This window comes from Platalea leucorodia, assembly GCF_965183815.1.
Source record: "Platalea leucorodia genome assembly, chromosome: 2".
Lineage (NCBI taxonomy): Eukaryota > Metazoa > Chordata > Aves > Pelecaniformes > Threskiornithidae > Platalea > Platalea leucorodia.
Window position 1 is genome coordinate 58,496,594 of NC_138824.1, and position 14,686 is coordinate 58,511,279.

Genomic DNA, 14,686 nt, shown 5'->3' on the forward strand with positions numbered 1-14,686 from the left:
TAGAGCAAAAGCGGCATTTTGATGTAAAGTTAGCTGTTTGAGAATGTTGATGTGATTTAGAAACAAAGTCTAAATTTGAAAATAACGGAATTGCTAACGTGAGAGAATGAGGATAAGGAAAGATTTTCAATACACATCTGCCCTTTGTTTCCACTTAGAAGAGAATAGATATCTGCATTATGTCGTGCTGTAATACATATATGAGTTATATTTTACAGGCAAATATAAAAAAGACTTCTTGTCTTTAAGATTTTATAATCACAGTTAGATGAAATGCATACCAAAAATAAAAAAACCAGACATTAGTAGAATAAAATGAGCTTGTGCAGGTGTGATGTTAATAATACACTTCTAGGTATTCATGAGTGGTCTGTCTGTGGTTTTATCAAGTTATCATTTGCTTAACCCAATAGGAATAAATTCTTAAATAAAATTTTAAAATAGTTCATTAAAAAAGCTGACAAGAACAGAACGGCTGTAGCATACAGAATTAAGTACCACTTCTCCAGTTAAAAATTATTTTCCTTGCTTCATTTTTCTGTAGTTGCATAGTGTCTTTTGTAATTAGAAACTCAATTTTGTCAATCTAAGTGGTATGAAATATAGGGTCTTAGGCATTTTCTTTCCCGTAAGAAAGTAATTGTTAATTTAATGTTTCCGTACTGCTGTTCAGATATAACCCTTCCATGCTTGCAGGTAGGTGGAGGTCAACATGTGAGGAAGGAAGGAATTGCAAAGATGACAAATGTAACTATGTTTATTTGACTTCCAGTACAACCTCAATGCTGGAGAGGTACAGCTGTAATAAATAACATTTATTCTGACATCTGGCATAGCTTCTACCAGTAATTATCAGGCACTCTTTCATTTTCCTTTTCCATCATAACCTCATGGTGCAATTACCAAGTTGTGTTGGCAGGTGAAGGCATATTAATAAGACAGAAGACAAAAGAAAAAACACAGGGACCAGAAATAAAGTAGGGAAGGAAACTGACACATGACGGAAGGGCACGACAGCAGGAACCCACGGCTTGCATCCTGGATACTCAACTGGTATTGAGCCGATTCCAGCAGGATGTGTTTAAGCCATTCGGTCTCTTTGCTGGCCCAATTTCAGTGTGCCCAAAGGGATCCCAGGTACACTGTATGAAGGCGTGATGGGAAAGCTCGGCGAGAGGTCTTGCAATTTTCAGATGTTCTGGTTATAGTCAGTCTGAATAGTAAGCTATTTGTGTTTAATCCTTTCTCAGACACTCAAACTGTGAATCGAGTCTTTGCTTGAGTTAATAACATCAGGCATATATATGTGCAGTATGGAATCTGACCATTCATAATGGTGCATATTTCCTGGAAAAAATAATGAGATCAGTCAAAATGATACAGCTAGGAAATTATAATGCTGAGTCCTGTGACAATTCTTTTTCAGTCCAACATCACTCCTTGATTTCCTGACATCCTGAGAAACAGAATCTTACTCACGCTGCTATAAAGGGAGCACTAAGAGTTTTTACTGTGGACCCTGGATTTTTAAGCTTGCTCCACTGTGGTGTACTACAGAGTTTATTTTTCAGGTAGATTTCCATTGGAAGATTTTGCAAGTACCATCATTTGCGTTTCTCCCACGTCGCGTGAGCTTTCTTCGTGATGTGACCTGACAGCACTTGAAATTGATACACTCACTTGCCGCCTCAGTATTTTCATTACAGTTCTCTTGTATCCTTTGCATGCAAAGAAATAGATGAAAGGATCTAGGCAGCAGTTAAAATTCATCAGAAACACGGTATAATGGAGTGACTTCTGGAAAATTTTCTTTTCAGTGCACAGGGGTTCATTCTGAAGCTTCTTAATCATGTGTTGTATGATTGCAACATGATAAGGGGTAAAGCAGATGATGAACACTATAATTACAAATATGATTGTATTGATGGCTTTTTTGTTTATCCCTGATTTTTCAGTCAGTGGATTTTCCTTGGCCGTTTGAAAAAGTTTGCAGCTAATTTGAGAGTAACAAAATAGTATAATCCCCAGGGGAATAAGGTACCCTACTAAACAGGCAGCAAGAAGTATAAGTGGTAGATGTGCTATTTTTTCAAAGTTTGGATATTCCATACACGTAGTCCTTTCTTTTTCTTCCTGTGACATGGGTTGTATAAGTAACGGGAAAGTTTGACTAAATACAAGAAACCAGATAAAGACACAAATGCCCTTGGCATATTTAATCCTTCTGATCTTGTATCGGAAGGGGTGGACAACAGCGAAAAACCTGTCAATGCTCAAACATGTCATGAAGTTTACACCTGCGTAGGTGTTGATATAGAACAAGAGAGCGGTTATTCGACATAATGCTTCTCCAAATGGCCAGTGAAATCCCAGGGCGTAGTAGGCTATCCTCGTCGGCAAGGCGATACAGAACAGGAGGTCAGAGAAGACGAGATTTGTTGAATAGAGAGTAGTGGAGTTGATCTTCTTTCTGTTTTTAAAAATGACGGTGAGAGCAATGGTGTTTCCAATCACCCCAAGTATTAAGATGAAGCTGTAGAAGACAGACAGTAGTATCCGTGCTGTGTCTTTGTGCTCATACAAGTCGCAGGTGGAACTGTTTGTCTGAGAAGCTGTGAAAGTGTCCATTTCTGTAACCACTGTTGTTCCAGGAAGCTCAGTAGCCCTAACATAGAAAAAAAAAAAAACAAAAGGGAACATTTTGTAATAAATGTAAACTTCTTCTGCATAACAACAGCCAACCTCCGTTGCAAAAAGCAAGATTGTAAAAAACTGAAATGAAACTTCATTATGGTGAAATACTTTTCAAGCCCCATTCCAAAAACAAACAAACAAAAAGATTATTCTTTTTGGCTTTTCTGTTTTGATCCCAATTCCTTCTCTCCTGGAAAAAATCAGGGGGCAAAATAATAAACCAGGAATGTAATGTATTTGGAAAGTGAAATTTCTAGATGGTCAGGAGGTGGGATACTGTTTAAAGCAATCTGAGGGGAAAACGGAGTCTGAAGAAACCACATGATAAAGGATTGATCATATGAAGGCCCCAAGGGTCAGACAAGCAGACAAAATCTTTTAAATGTGTTTCAGTTAATTTTTAGGGAGTTTTTGTGTCTTAACAATTCACATTGTGATGGTTTAACTTGTTTAGAGAAACTAACTCTTTTCAGCGTTCTTATCATATTGGCATTATAATAATTCAGCTTGTTTCATACTAGTTTTAAGAATTGGCTTTTGGAATCTAATTCAAATATTGTTGCATACATGAATTTTTAAGACTACTACTTCAGTCACTCTTTAGTGGCGCTGCAAAAAAGAGAGAACCCAGATGAAATATTTTACACGTCGTCAATTTAGTCGATTTCAGAAATTGTCTAACCTGCACAGTCAGAAATAGCATGGATGAGCTGCAAAGTGGCAGTGATTTGGGGGACTGAAAAGTATAAAAAATGACCAGCAGAATTTCAGTAATGGAAAGGACCCCATCCTGTTGATACTGCTTCCAGTGCAAAATATTTCTTAGATGTGTTGTTACCTGAGAGTTGCATAGTGTAAGCATAAATGTCAGAAAGGATGGGGCATCTCACGTTACTCCTCGAGCAGCTGTTCTGCAAAATGGTGCCTCTCAAAGGCACCACTTATGGATTAAAACAACAGTCAAAACAAGATTGCTTCTGCTTTTATGCAGAATACTATCTGGAGATAAAAGCTGTTGTCAGCTGAGTTTTAAGTCCATCTGGTACCTTTAATTAAAATGTCTAGGCTGTTTCTGAGGATCTGCTTTTCAACACACAATATTTACAAGCAACTGTAGCCTGTGGTACCTCAAAAAAGTCTCTGGAAAACTACCTCTCAGTTTTAAGGGTTTTAAGCTACACATTTTAAAAAGTATTCATTATGCTTTTATTAACTTGTGAAAGCATTACAAGGTTAGTATCTTCTTTCATGTTTTAAGGAGATTGTCTTACTTATTTCAGGTTGTTCACAATTAATGTACCTGCAACACATACTGTATTATAAGCCAGTCTGATCAGACTTCTGGCTAGGTTAGCAGGGGTGCGTGAGGTTCTCTGTAAACAGTAAACCTGTGCATAGTGGATGATGTGTATTAAAATACATTAATGAGTTACGTCACGTATGTTTAAGGAAGAAATTTAGCATCCAGATAGTATATTAAGTCTATATTTGCTGTGTTGCACAGGCAGTAGGAAAGACAGGTGAGTGATTTCTGACTGATAAATGCACAATGTTCTGATTCTTAGATGCCTGTGAAGTGTGTACCATGTGTCAAGACATGGGAATACTGCATTCAGGGTTGGAAGTCAAATCTGAAGTGGGAGTTTTGTGGTTTGAATAAGGGAATTAAACTGGTAAATAGCAACTCCAGCTGTAGTGCAGATTTAAGAATGTCTGTAATTTTATGTTAGTTAATTCTGCATCATTCACAGTATCTTGGTGCTAGTGTGTTTGATGATTGATTAATACAGTAGTTGCAACCCTGAGGATGGTTCTGGTGTACTTTCCTCCTGTTTCATCTTTTCCCTTATAGAAGCGTGTAGGATGGCTCTTGTTTTACGTAAGACTGCTTTTTGCAGAAAATGGTGTGGGTTTGTGTAGGCACCTGGATAAAAGTCATTGAGGTATTTTGTTTTGTTTTTCTTATTGAAATGCTTCTGATTACTTGTTCACACTCCCAGCATGACATCTATCTTCTACTCACCTCTTCCTTGACATTTAGGTAAAATCATTTCTTAAACATATGTAAGGAACAATAATCTAAGATTTGTGATAAACAGTTCTATTGCAGTAACTAGCTACAGCATATTAACGGCATAATTTTATTTTCACTGTAAAGGTGTAATAGTTTTGGTTCATAAATAAAGTGCGTAATTGTCATGTCCATTCATTTGTCTTTCTATAAATGTTTGTACAATGTAGAATATTTATTAGACAAACACGTTTAACTATGGTCTAGGAAAAATTCTGTAATTTCAATGATTTTTTTTTTTTTTTATATCAAGAGTAGAATTTCATAAAATGCATGTTACCTAACTTTGTGCTATGAAGTCCGATCTTTAAGGTAATAAATTAATCTAGAACTTGTTGTTGCTCAGAATAGGATGTTCACCCTCGCATAAAACCATGGCTGCATGGAGAAGGAGTCCTAGCTGAGAGAGAGTTTGTGTCTATCCGCGGTGCTAGGGTGGGTAGACGTGGGGAGCAGCTCCATGGCAGGACCAACTGGCCGCAAACAGATGAGAAGAAAGCTGGAGGAGCACAGCTCATGGGCCTCCCAGGGCAGCGTGCACGTCAGCTGAGCTGGGCTCCTTGGCAGAGGATGTCAGCAGGCTCTTCTGCCTGCCGTGGGAGTCAGCCCTGGGTGGGGAAAGTGTTCTTTTCGATCCTCTGTCATCCCCAGAATATTTTGACTGTTAATGTAGGGTGCCTATTTTATAATACTTCAGATCAGTATTAGTATTTTCTCTATATGTAGGTATGTATGGGCATTTTTGAGCAGTTACCATGCTGTCTAGGTGCTATATTACCTGAATAGTTGTTGGTTTTTTGTTTTTGTTTTTAATCTCTCGAGATGCTGTATATGGTTTGGGGCCCAAACAGATGATAAAGTTCCTACCATCTGACAACTTAATGCGCATCACCTGAGCTATGGTAACTTCTTTGTACATCTGAGCTCTTGTTGTTGTTGGGTGAAAGCCATTCACCTCAGCAGGTATTTCACCTTTTCTTGTCAATCTTGAACAGGGCTGCATTTAAAAAAAATACTTTCTTCCTAAAAGTTGTCTACACTACTAAGTAAAACAAGACTCTTTTGGAGTCTTGTTCCTTGTGTCAGGTTGCTGTTTATTTCTTGGCAGCAATTCTTAGTGATCAACTTATTACACTTACAGAGCATGTGTCATCCTCCACAGAATGTACCTGAAAAAACAACAGCAGGCCCATTTTGTGTACTTTTTGTGTGTTTTGTATTCTTGGAGCAAAAATGGAGAATGTTACCTCCTTACTGGTGCAAACCTCAGACTAGCTGGACTTGATTCTTACTGATTTTAATGAGTTGTGTGCCTGAATACCTTATGAGAACGTGGCCATTTCATGTCATGAATCCAGATGCACCACTGAAGCTACCCTCTAGGATCACTACCAGAATGTTTGCTCTTCTAGGTTGTTGGATTGAACCCAGTGGCCTCCTGAGTTTATTAACAATAGTATTTTGAAGTATATGTATAAAAAAAAGATTACGTTAATTTCCTTACCAATTTAATAATTTCGGAAAACATTGCCACAATTTTTTGGCATAGAGGTACATGCAAACTTTTAAGGCATAAAGTATTTAAAATTCCTGTCTTTATATTGGTATTGTAAAGAAGGTTGCTCAGGTTTTTACTTTTTCCTAAGTCTGCAGATACACAATGCTCAATAACACAGACCTGTAAAGTTGTAGTGCAAAGAGACCACTTACTCGTTTAATGTGACCACCTGTATAATCCAGGTTATGTTATTATTTTAGTTATTTGTGTGTGGATTCCACTAATTTTTCATTTAAAGCGTCTTTTCCAAAATGCTGTTTGGTCTTGATTTGGAGAACTGAAGAGAAAGTGAATTAGCCACTTGTGCTGTAGTTTTTGGTCAGTCAGTCTCCCTGTTAAAAAATGTGTGTGTCTTATTTAAATTTCTCTAAAATGAATTTGCGGTTGCTGTTTTCGTTAAGCCCTTCCCCTTTATACAATCTCATGGTTTTGGCAATTCAAGGTGAACTTCTCAAATGTCTCACCACAAGGCAAAATAGTCCCATGACGTCTGTTTTAACCCCAGCTTAGCCCCACACGGGGGATGGGGTTCCAGATACCTCTCGATATCGGTGTACCTGGAAGTGTACTCACCACCACGTCCCTGCTTTTTCTGCTGAGGTATCCAAGACAGAGTTGTGTAGCATTGCACTGGGAGCCTGTGAAGTTAGCTCACTGTGACCCCGGAGTACTTCTCAAATTCACTGTGTCCTAGGATATCTCCAGTCTAGGGGCATGGCCATTGCTCTCTGCTTCTACCTGGGAGGACCTTACACCTGGGGGAGTTTGAAATTAATTTTAATATTACGGCCAGGCTTGCAACCAGCGCAGGTTGTTCTTTATTGTTCTCTCACTTGCCATTTTCAAGTCTTAGAATTTTATTTGCTTTCTGACCACCAATGGAAAAAACGTTTTTCTTTAGCCAATTACTTCATGAGATTTGTTAGCTAGCCAGCTTTTAGTCTGTTCTGTGTGCTTCCTTGATGTTTGATAGCAATAGTATCCACTCAGAGGAAAAAAAATCAGAGTACTGTGTCAAGCTGCTTACAAAATCTAGCATGTCTGAAATCTGTGCAGGTGCCTTTCTAAGCCAATTTTGTAATCTCATCAAAGAAGGAAAATAAGTTGTTTTAGGACATTCGTTTTCCGTAAAAACTTTTGCTTGGCATTATTCATTTGGTTTACATTTATACTGCAGTACGCAAGAGCCCAGCTCAGAGTAGAGTCCCCACTGCAAAAGGTGTTTGATGAACAGAATGGTGTCTCCAGTCTGGAAGTACTATGTAATCCAAAGCCCTGGTTCGCAGAGATGTTAATGTATGATGAGCTTTATATGTAGTATCGTAACGTTTACATACATTTAACTATTAACAAGCATAGACTTAAGTTATGGGCCAGCACTTGCAGTGTTGCAACCTTAGATTACATGGGTTTGGATTATGTGCAAGCAGTGATACAAAGCTCTCTCTGTATGCTAAATGAGTTTTCTTCTTGTTCTCATCTCCTGCTTTTGCTGAAGGAGCACCATCTGTCTTTTCAGCAGAACAGGGAACATGTAGAAGGCTTTAACTGTGTATTGTAATCTAATGTGTGATTTGTCTGTCTCTCCATAATTTTCATTCTTTGGAGATGAATCCCCGGTCCGTCTGTCCAGTAGCTAATTTAAGAGGAATACTAATTAAATTCTTGGAAAGGCACAGCAGATCATTAGAAAGATGTCTCCTGACTCTATACATAGTGTGGTTTAGTCACTTTGAGATGGACAATATTTCTTTAACAAACAGTATTGGGGAACAATGTTGTTTATGTATGCATGAAGAGTAAAATGATTTAAAAGGAATGGTTGGGAAAGAGACTTCTCTTTCCCTGCAATGCCTGACCTGAGGATTTACTGAGCTTACAGTCCTCTATAGGTGTAAGCTGTGTAAGTCTGACAGAGTTTAAGAGCAGTAGAAGATGGGAAATATGCAGTGCTGTAGTTATGTAGGTTTAATTTTTTCCCTAATCTCTAAAATTAATTGTTTTCTGCTGACCAGTCGTATTTACTGTTTGAATTTCTAATTTACCATACAAGTGACTTCATTCTAGAGTGTTTTCTCTGAGCAAAAGGCTTGCTTCAATTAAGTTGTGTATGTTAAAAAGTGTACATATTAAGTTGCACAGTAGAATGCTTTGTTATTATAGAAAGAACATATACCTAAGGTACACATATCTAGGTGTATGTATTGGCAGCTTGGGAACTACACGTGGTTTAATAAAAGCTGAGGCAAGAGACAGGCGTGTCCTAAAGCTTCCTGTTTCTTTCTAACACTTTTAACACTTGTACGCTGCTAGTGCATTATGTTCATTTACCTTTTTTCAAAAGCTGTTGAGTTTTCTGTCCTCAATGACAATGAGTAGGCCTAATGACCCGAAGACTGAATCCTCAGGTCACAACCCACAGCTAGTTTTGGTGAGAGAGTTTCCAGGGTAGTGTGTTTATTCTTCCTTGGTATAGACCCAGATTTGTTGGAGTACTAAAGCCAAATTTGTAAGCCACACATCAGAGAATCCCAAGTATGCGTTTCATGAATGAAATTGTCTTAATGATGGCTAAGAAGAATTATAATATTCTTTAAGTGCTTAACAGAATTTGCAGATGCACACACTGTGGGATCCTTATGGTCCTGCTTTTATCTATTGCTATAGATTTTGCGAAGTTGTATGACAGTTTTATTTGGTGCTCAAAAATAATAGAAGCTACACTAAGCGAAATGGAAATAAAGGAGTTGAGTTGAAATGCTGCATAACTAGTTAAAGAAAAAGTGGAAGTAATTTGAAGTGTACATGTCTCGCTCTTATCTGCTGGATCTCTCTTTCCAAATGTGATCCATCCTATGAAAAGCGTAAGAACTATCTAACATAAATCATCTCTGCCACAGATGCATGTTAATGTGCAGAGCCATGCTGATGCTGAGATGATTAACCTCCCTTCAGTTTACTTGCCTAAGTACAATAAACGTAAAAAGGAGAGAGCCTAAAATATAGCAAATAAACAAAATAAAAACCTGAGCCACTGACAATTACATTCCTGCAAGCAGAAGAAAAAAGGGCCAAATAACAATTTGTATTTTAGTACTAGAAAACATGCACACCTTTTATGTGTGTTGGGTTTTTTTGTTGTTGTTTTTTTTCTCCTGGGTGATATGGAACCTGTACAGGTACAGTCTTTAATTTTAGGGATTACAACCTCAGAACTCTAGCTTAAATTTATTATTCATTACATGTATACATACTCCTCAGTCTTTCTGACAGAAGGGGATGAGATTTGAGCTCTTAAGGACTAATTGCCAGGTAAGTTTTCCCTTGTCTCTTCAGGAGGAGCCATGAAAATTTTAGACAGACCTCTTGTATTCTGTGCTCAAAGGCATGCATGCCGTCTCTATTTTTTAAGATAAATGATAGTTGAGTTATTATCTGTTGAACAGTCTATCTTGTTTTGCCAGTATAATAGGAAAATAGATCCTTTTTAATTGGGAAGATGTATAAAAATCATATCACTTATAATATTTCTTAAGCTTTGTGGCATGAAGATCAGTAATAAGGAGAAAGATGTTTGGTGATTGGAATTCAGAAGAAGAATTCCTTCTAAAAACTTTGAAGGAAATGCGTGTCAGAAGGTAAAAGAGGAATTAGCTCATAAAACTTGGAATTCTTAAAATACTCTGTTGCAATATTTAGATGTGAGAAGAGTGACTGAGGAGTTCTTGAGCTGGTAATAAAGGCTGTTTCATAGGCAAGGAGCGCATGTGATAGGGCAAGCTCTGCGTTCACAACCATAGTACGGATTTGTTTTAAGGCTCTCTCCTACTATCGAAGTATTCTGCAAGGTTCAGTGAATGACTTAAGAACTGCAATGCTTCTCTTACTACTTGTACAGTAGTTATTTCTGCATTAGTATAATTTAAATTACTACTGCTGAAAAAATTGTCTAAGGTAATGCAGTATCAAATGTTTCCCTATGATTGTCAAAAGGCTGTATTATAAGAAAAGACTTGAAATAACTTGTTGATGCTGTGGATCAACAGATCCTTTAAATAAAAACTAACTGGCGGCATATGAATATGTGAACATGAAATATCACAGAATTTCTTCCACGAGCCTTGTCTCTCCCATCCAGAGATCATTTATCCTTTCTACCGCATGAAAATATTCAGTATAATGCAAAAAAAGAAATAATCTTTCTGGAATTGTTTGCCATTGTTCAGTGAAAACAAAAATGTAAGAAGTTAATTCTTTTCTGTACTTACATATCAGTAGCTTCTTGGATCCTCTGAGCAGTTAAGGGCATTAGCAGGATGGCTTGACTGCGAAAGTTTACCCTCGCACATTGTTTTCAAGAGTGATTACGTGAGTCTTTTGTGGGAGGGGTAGGTTTTTTCAAGTGCTTAAAAAAAACCTTGTTTGTACGCTGGTCTTGATTTGCTGTCTGCTGTTTTATGGGATGTGAAAGCGTCTATTTTTAATCCATTTACAATTAGTCTGTTCAAAGAGAGTAATTAGAAACAATCCTCCCACCTCCCCCCCACAAAGTTACGCATTAGTGACATTCACAGAAGGGACTTTACCCAGAGGTTTACTTGACTAATTGTTGACCAGCTGAAATCCCTGAGTGAAAAACTTTGTTTATATGCCATTTGCATTTAAAAATAAATTTAGTTTGTGGCAAAGAGCTGTATTATCGGTACACACTTTAAAACTGCTTCGTTCTGATCAGATCTGACACAGCACAAGAAAACCTCAGAAATGAGGCATACTGAGATGCTGTGTAAAAACAGACATTTTGACAGCCCGTGTACATTCCCAGCACTGTTTTAGTATCGTAATGATGAGGCTTTACAGAAATGCCCTTTGAAAATATATGAGGGAGTTGAAGAACTCTGGTGGTTTGAGAGATTAATGAGGATGTGTGCCTTTGTAAGCTGTTTATTGCATTTTGAGCAAGGATAATAATAATAATACACATGTAAGGTAAATACATTAAAGAGAAAAAGCTTCTAAAACACAAATCTGATTCCCCTAAAATTATATTGATGAGAATGGGTGGCTAGGGAATAGGAAAGGAATGGGATGTCAAATTGTGAGGTAACCCGTTGTTACCTGGAATAATCTTGTTTCTGGGTAAAGAACGTTGATCTAAGAGTTAAATCGTGTGTTTGTCAAGAGGGTTTTGGAGATCAGAGATAGATGGAAAATCCTGTCGCTTGCTGTTAGAGGCTGTGGTTGAGAGTTACCTGGGATTTTCCCCAGAAATTAATACTGGTCGTTCATGACTGCGAAGGACTGTTTATCTTTAAAGTGGCCTCATTCAGTGGCCTGATTTTAAAGAACCAGCAAGTAGGCACGACGATGCTATTTTTGGCGGGTCCAACCCATGCAGAGGGTGGAATGCCTCTTTGGAAACGTTAGGGCTGTGTTCACAGCACAAGCGTTTGCTGACATTGCAACGTTAGAAGTGTGCAGAGATACGATCTCGACTAACACGTTCATCTCATCAGAAGGCCTAAAGTAAACGCAGATCTAACAACAAAGTTAAACTTTAGTAAAAGTACCTTGTCTTATGGGAAGTGTTTTTGCTATAGCAGAAGGAAGCAGAGCCTTTTGGGCTACCGTAGTGACTACTTGGAGCATTTAGTTGGCACTATACACTGATATTTCTGGTGCTGAACTCGCAGTGCAGACATGGCTTGATTCCCCTGAGATACTAGGGAGCTGAAGGGCTCAATCTAGGGCTTTCAGCTTCTCAGTTTTTATGGGGCATTTATCTTCTAACACCAGATTCAGAAAGTCTTAGGTTCTCTTATTCTGGATTTTTTTCCTTTCTTGTTTTTGAATTCTTTTTTAATTATTCAGCTTCTTCACAGAATAGACTCTCTTTAAATGAAGTAATGAGAATTAAAGACTGTTTAAAGGGAAATTGCACAGGAAACTTGCTTCATATATACACAAAGTAATACTGCAATGTGGTTGCCTGTCCAGCAGCAAAAATATGTAGTAGAAATGGGAAATTTTGTCATACACAGGCATGTAGTAGTCTTTGCTCAAGAGCTGACATTAGTACCACAGCTTCATACTAAAGGAAGTGTTTCTTTCAAAATAGTCTTACCATTATAAAATAATGCCAATATGTGTTTCCTGCTCCAATCCGATAAAATATTGTCTTGCTTTGATTAAGATACATTACTAGGTTGTACCCTTTGAGTCACACCGATGTATTAGCTACCAATGCAGCCTAGCACAATGTGATGTTAATTGCTTGAGCTAAATGGTACAGGTTGCATTCATTCACTCACGATTTATCATTCTAGCTATTTGTTTTCTGGTCTTATACCGCTGCTGTTTCTTCAATATCTGTTTTGACTGTCCCAGGATTTGAACATTTAAACCAAGAAATGGCGTGTATCAAGAAGTGTGATATATGTTTGGTTTTACCATTTGTGTGCAAAAACTTACTGTTTTGCTTTTGGCATGCAAGGAGAGTAACATGTAAATTAATATACTAATTTGTTACTTTTGGAGATGGTGACATCAAAGCAGTGCAGTTAATATTCTGACCAGTATGTTATGATGCCTGTGATGATTCATTTTCTGTCTGCTTACTTAGTCCCTACTCTATTTGAGCAGTTTACAAATGGTACTGGATTTAGCTTTACAATTCCATATCTAGAGAGCTACTACCCAAGCTAAGAAATGACTTCTGAATTACACAGGGTGTTTATGGATCAACCAGAAGATGAATCTGGCCAGCCTGTTTAACTGCAGAACTGCCTTTCTGTCCAAAACTAACTCCTTTTGTTTTCTGGGAGGCAGGTCAGCTGTCTAGAACTAACCTGTAGCTGAATCCTGCCCTTTTTTTTTTTTTTTTTTTTTTTTTTTTGTGGACAAACGTGGTTTCTCAAGTGACTTGAGTTAGAGGAACAGTAAATGATGACTCACCAGTGAGCCATGGTAACTCTGCAGAGGCCAAATAAAATGTGTTGGGTTAATATAGATGAAGAAGAAGAAGAAATTAAGCACTCAAGCTTAGATGAACTTGGGATACTAAAATGTTGAACTGTACCTCCTCAACAAAATACTGCACCGTTTAAATCCCTTCAATGTTTTCCTTGTGCCTCCGTATGTCTTCTGCCTATCTCCAGTGTCTGTGCCAGACTTAGCCAGGTATGGGATTTACTGGGAGCCCCTGCCTTTTAGAAAGGCGCAAGCTCTTCTCCCTTGCCGAACTCAGACTCCTGTTTGGTTAGTAGGATCAGTAATGAAAGCAAAGCTACCTGGTAAGCTGTCACCATCAATCATTTGCTGCAGACATCTGATACAGAGCAGCAACTGTCAGTAGGTAAGCATGGGTAACTTAACTCTGTAACACCTAGGTGACATTAATAACTTATCAGTTAAGGATAAACAGTTGTTCTGTGATACCCTGCTCAGTTGTGGCACAGGGTTTGGCCAGCTATTCCTATACCGCTCCTTTGGTTTCATCTGTGTCTCCCTACTTTGGCCTTCACATTTATGGCAGCATGCTAATCATATATTAAATAAAGGACAGGGGCCTTGATTAAAAAGAAAAAATAAAAAATTATCTTCATAGTGCTATAAGCTGAATAATTCTTTGACAGTCTGCAGTAATTGCTTGTCTGAGGGCAGTGTATTGTGAATGCCTAACTGAAGAAATTTTATGTTGTGTATTGCAGCAGGCTGGTAGAATAGAAATGGTCAGGTACCGTAAGTCAGCTTTGCACATCAAAGGTTTAGGGGAGACAGGATTAACTGATTTTTTTTAGAAAAAGCTAAAGAATAATGATTACATATGTTAGGATCTTATTAAAGATGAATAAATTAAAACTGAAATTGGAAGAAAGATTCTAGCCAGCAGAAGAGGAAAGGTCTACGTTAGCTCACCAATGGGAAGGGAAAGGAACTTAAAACTGGTTTACCATGGGGCTGAGCAGTTTACAGAATAAATTGTTGGATAGTCTTGGCATTAAAAACTGAAGCTTTTTTTGGGAGAGGTAGGTGTATGACTACTGTCTTCATGAGGGAATTGTAAAGTGGTTGGTTGGTTGGTCTCATATTTTGATGAATCCAAAGTTGCAGTGATTCTGCTGAGATACCTGTGGACAGGAGGAACCTTTCTTTTCCCCTCAAGATGCACAACTTCAAGTTTTGTCTTGTTTTTTTTTTTTTCCACTTTCTTCCTGCATTCCTGTGAACTATTGGCAGTTAGATACATGAGTATTGGGTAACTAATGCTTTTGGTGGTATTGAGAGGCCTCGGGCACTGGGGTGTCCTGCTCACATGTAGCAAAAGGGTTGGGTACAATAGGTGGTTCCTTTGAGTCCTGGGC

At 38.0% G+C, this 14,686-nt stretch overlaps 2 protein-coding genes across 4 annotated transcripts in view; one reads left to right on the forward strand and one right to left on the reverse strand.

The window, feature by feature from the left end:
• UBAC2 (UBA domain containing 2) overlaps positions 1-14,686 on the forward strand; it is a gene marked incomplete at its 5' end in the record, with an annotated part of 101,446 nt that overhangs the window by 46,985 nt on the left and 39,775 nt on the right. The gene's annotated exons all lie outside the window — the stretch shown is intronic.
• GPR183 (G protein-coupled receptor 183) lies at positions 712-10,664 on the reverse strand. 3 transcript variants are annotated; one of them, XR_014227520.1, is made up of 3 exons: positions 10,592-10,664; positions 1,480-2,665; positions 712-1,347 (listed from the first exon to the last, which is right to left on the reverse strand). XR_014227520.1 is itself a non-coding variant. In XM_082305159.1 (2 exons), the coding sequence occupies exons 1-2, from the start codon at positions 10,630-10,632 to the stop codon at positions 1,561-1,563; spliced, it is 1,146 nt and encodes a 381-aa protein (XP_082161285.1). In that variant the 5' UTR covers positions 10,633-10,664; the 3' UTR covers positions 712-1,560. The 3 variants fall into 3 exon arrangements, 2 of the variants coding, with proteins under 2 accessions (XP_082161285.1, XP_082161286.1); XM_082305159.1 differs by having other exon boundaries at positions 712-2,665; XM_082305160.1 differs by lacking the exon at positions 10,592-10,664 and adding an exon at positions 6,897-6,935 and having other exon boundaries at positions 712-2,665.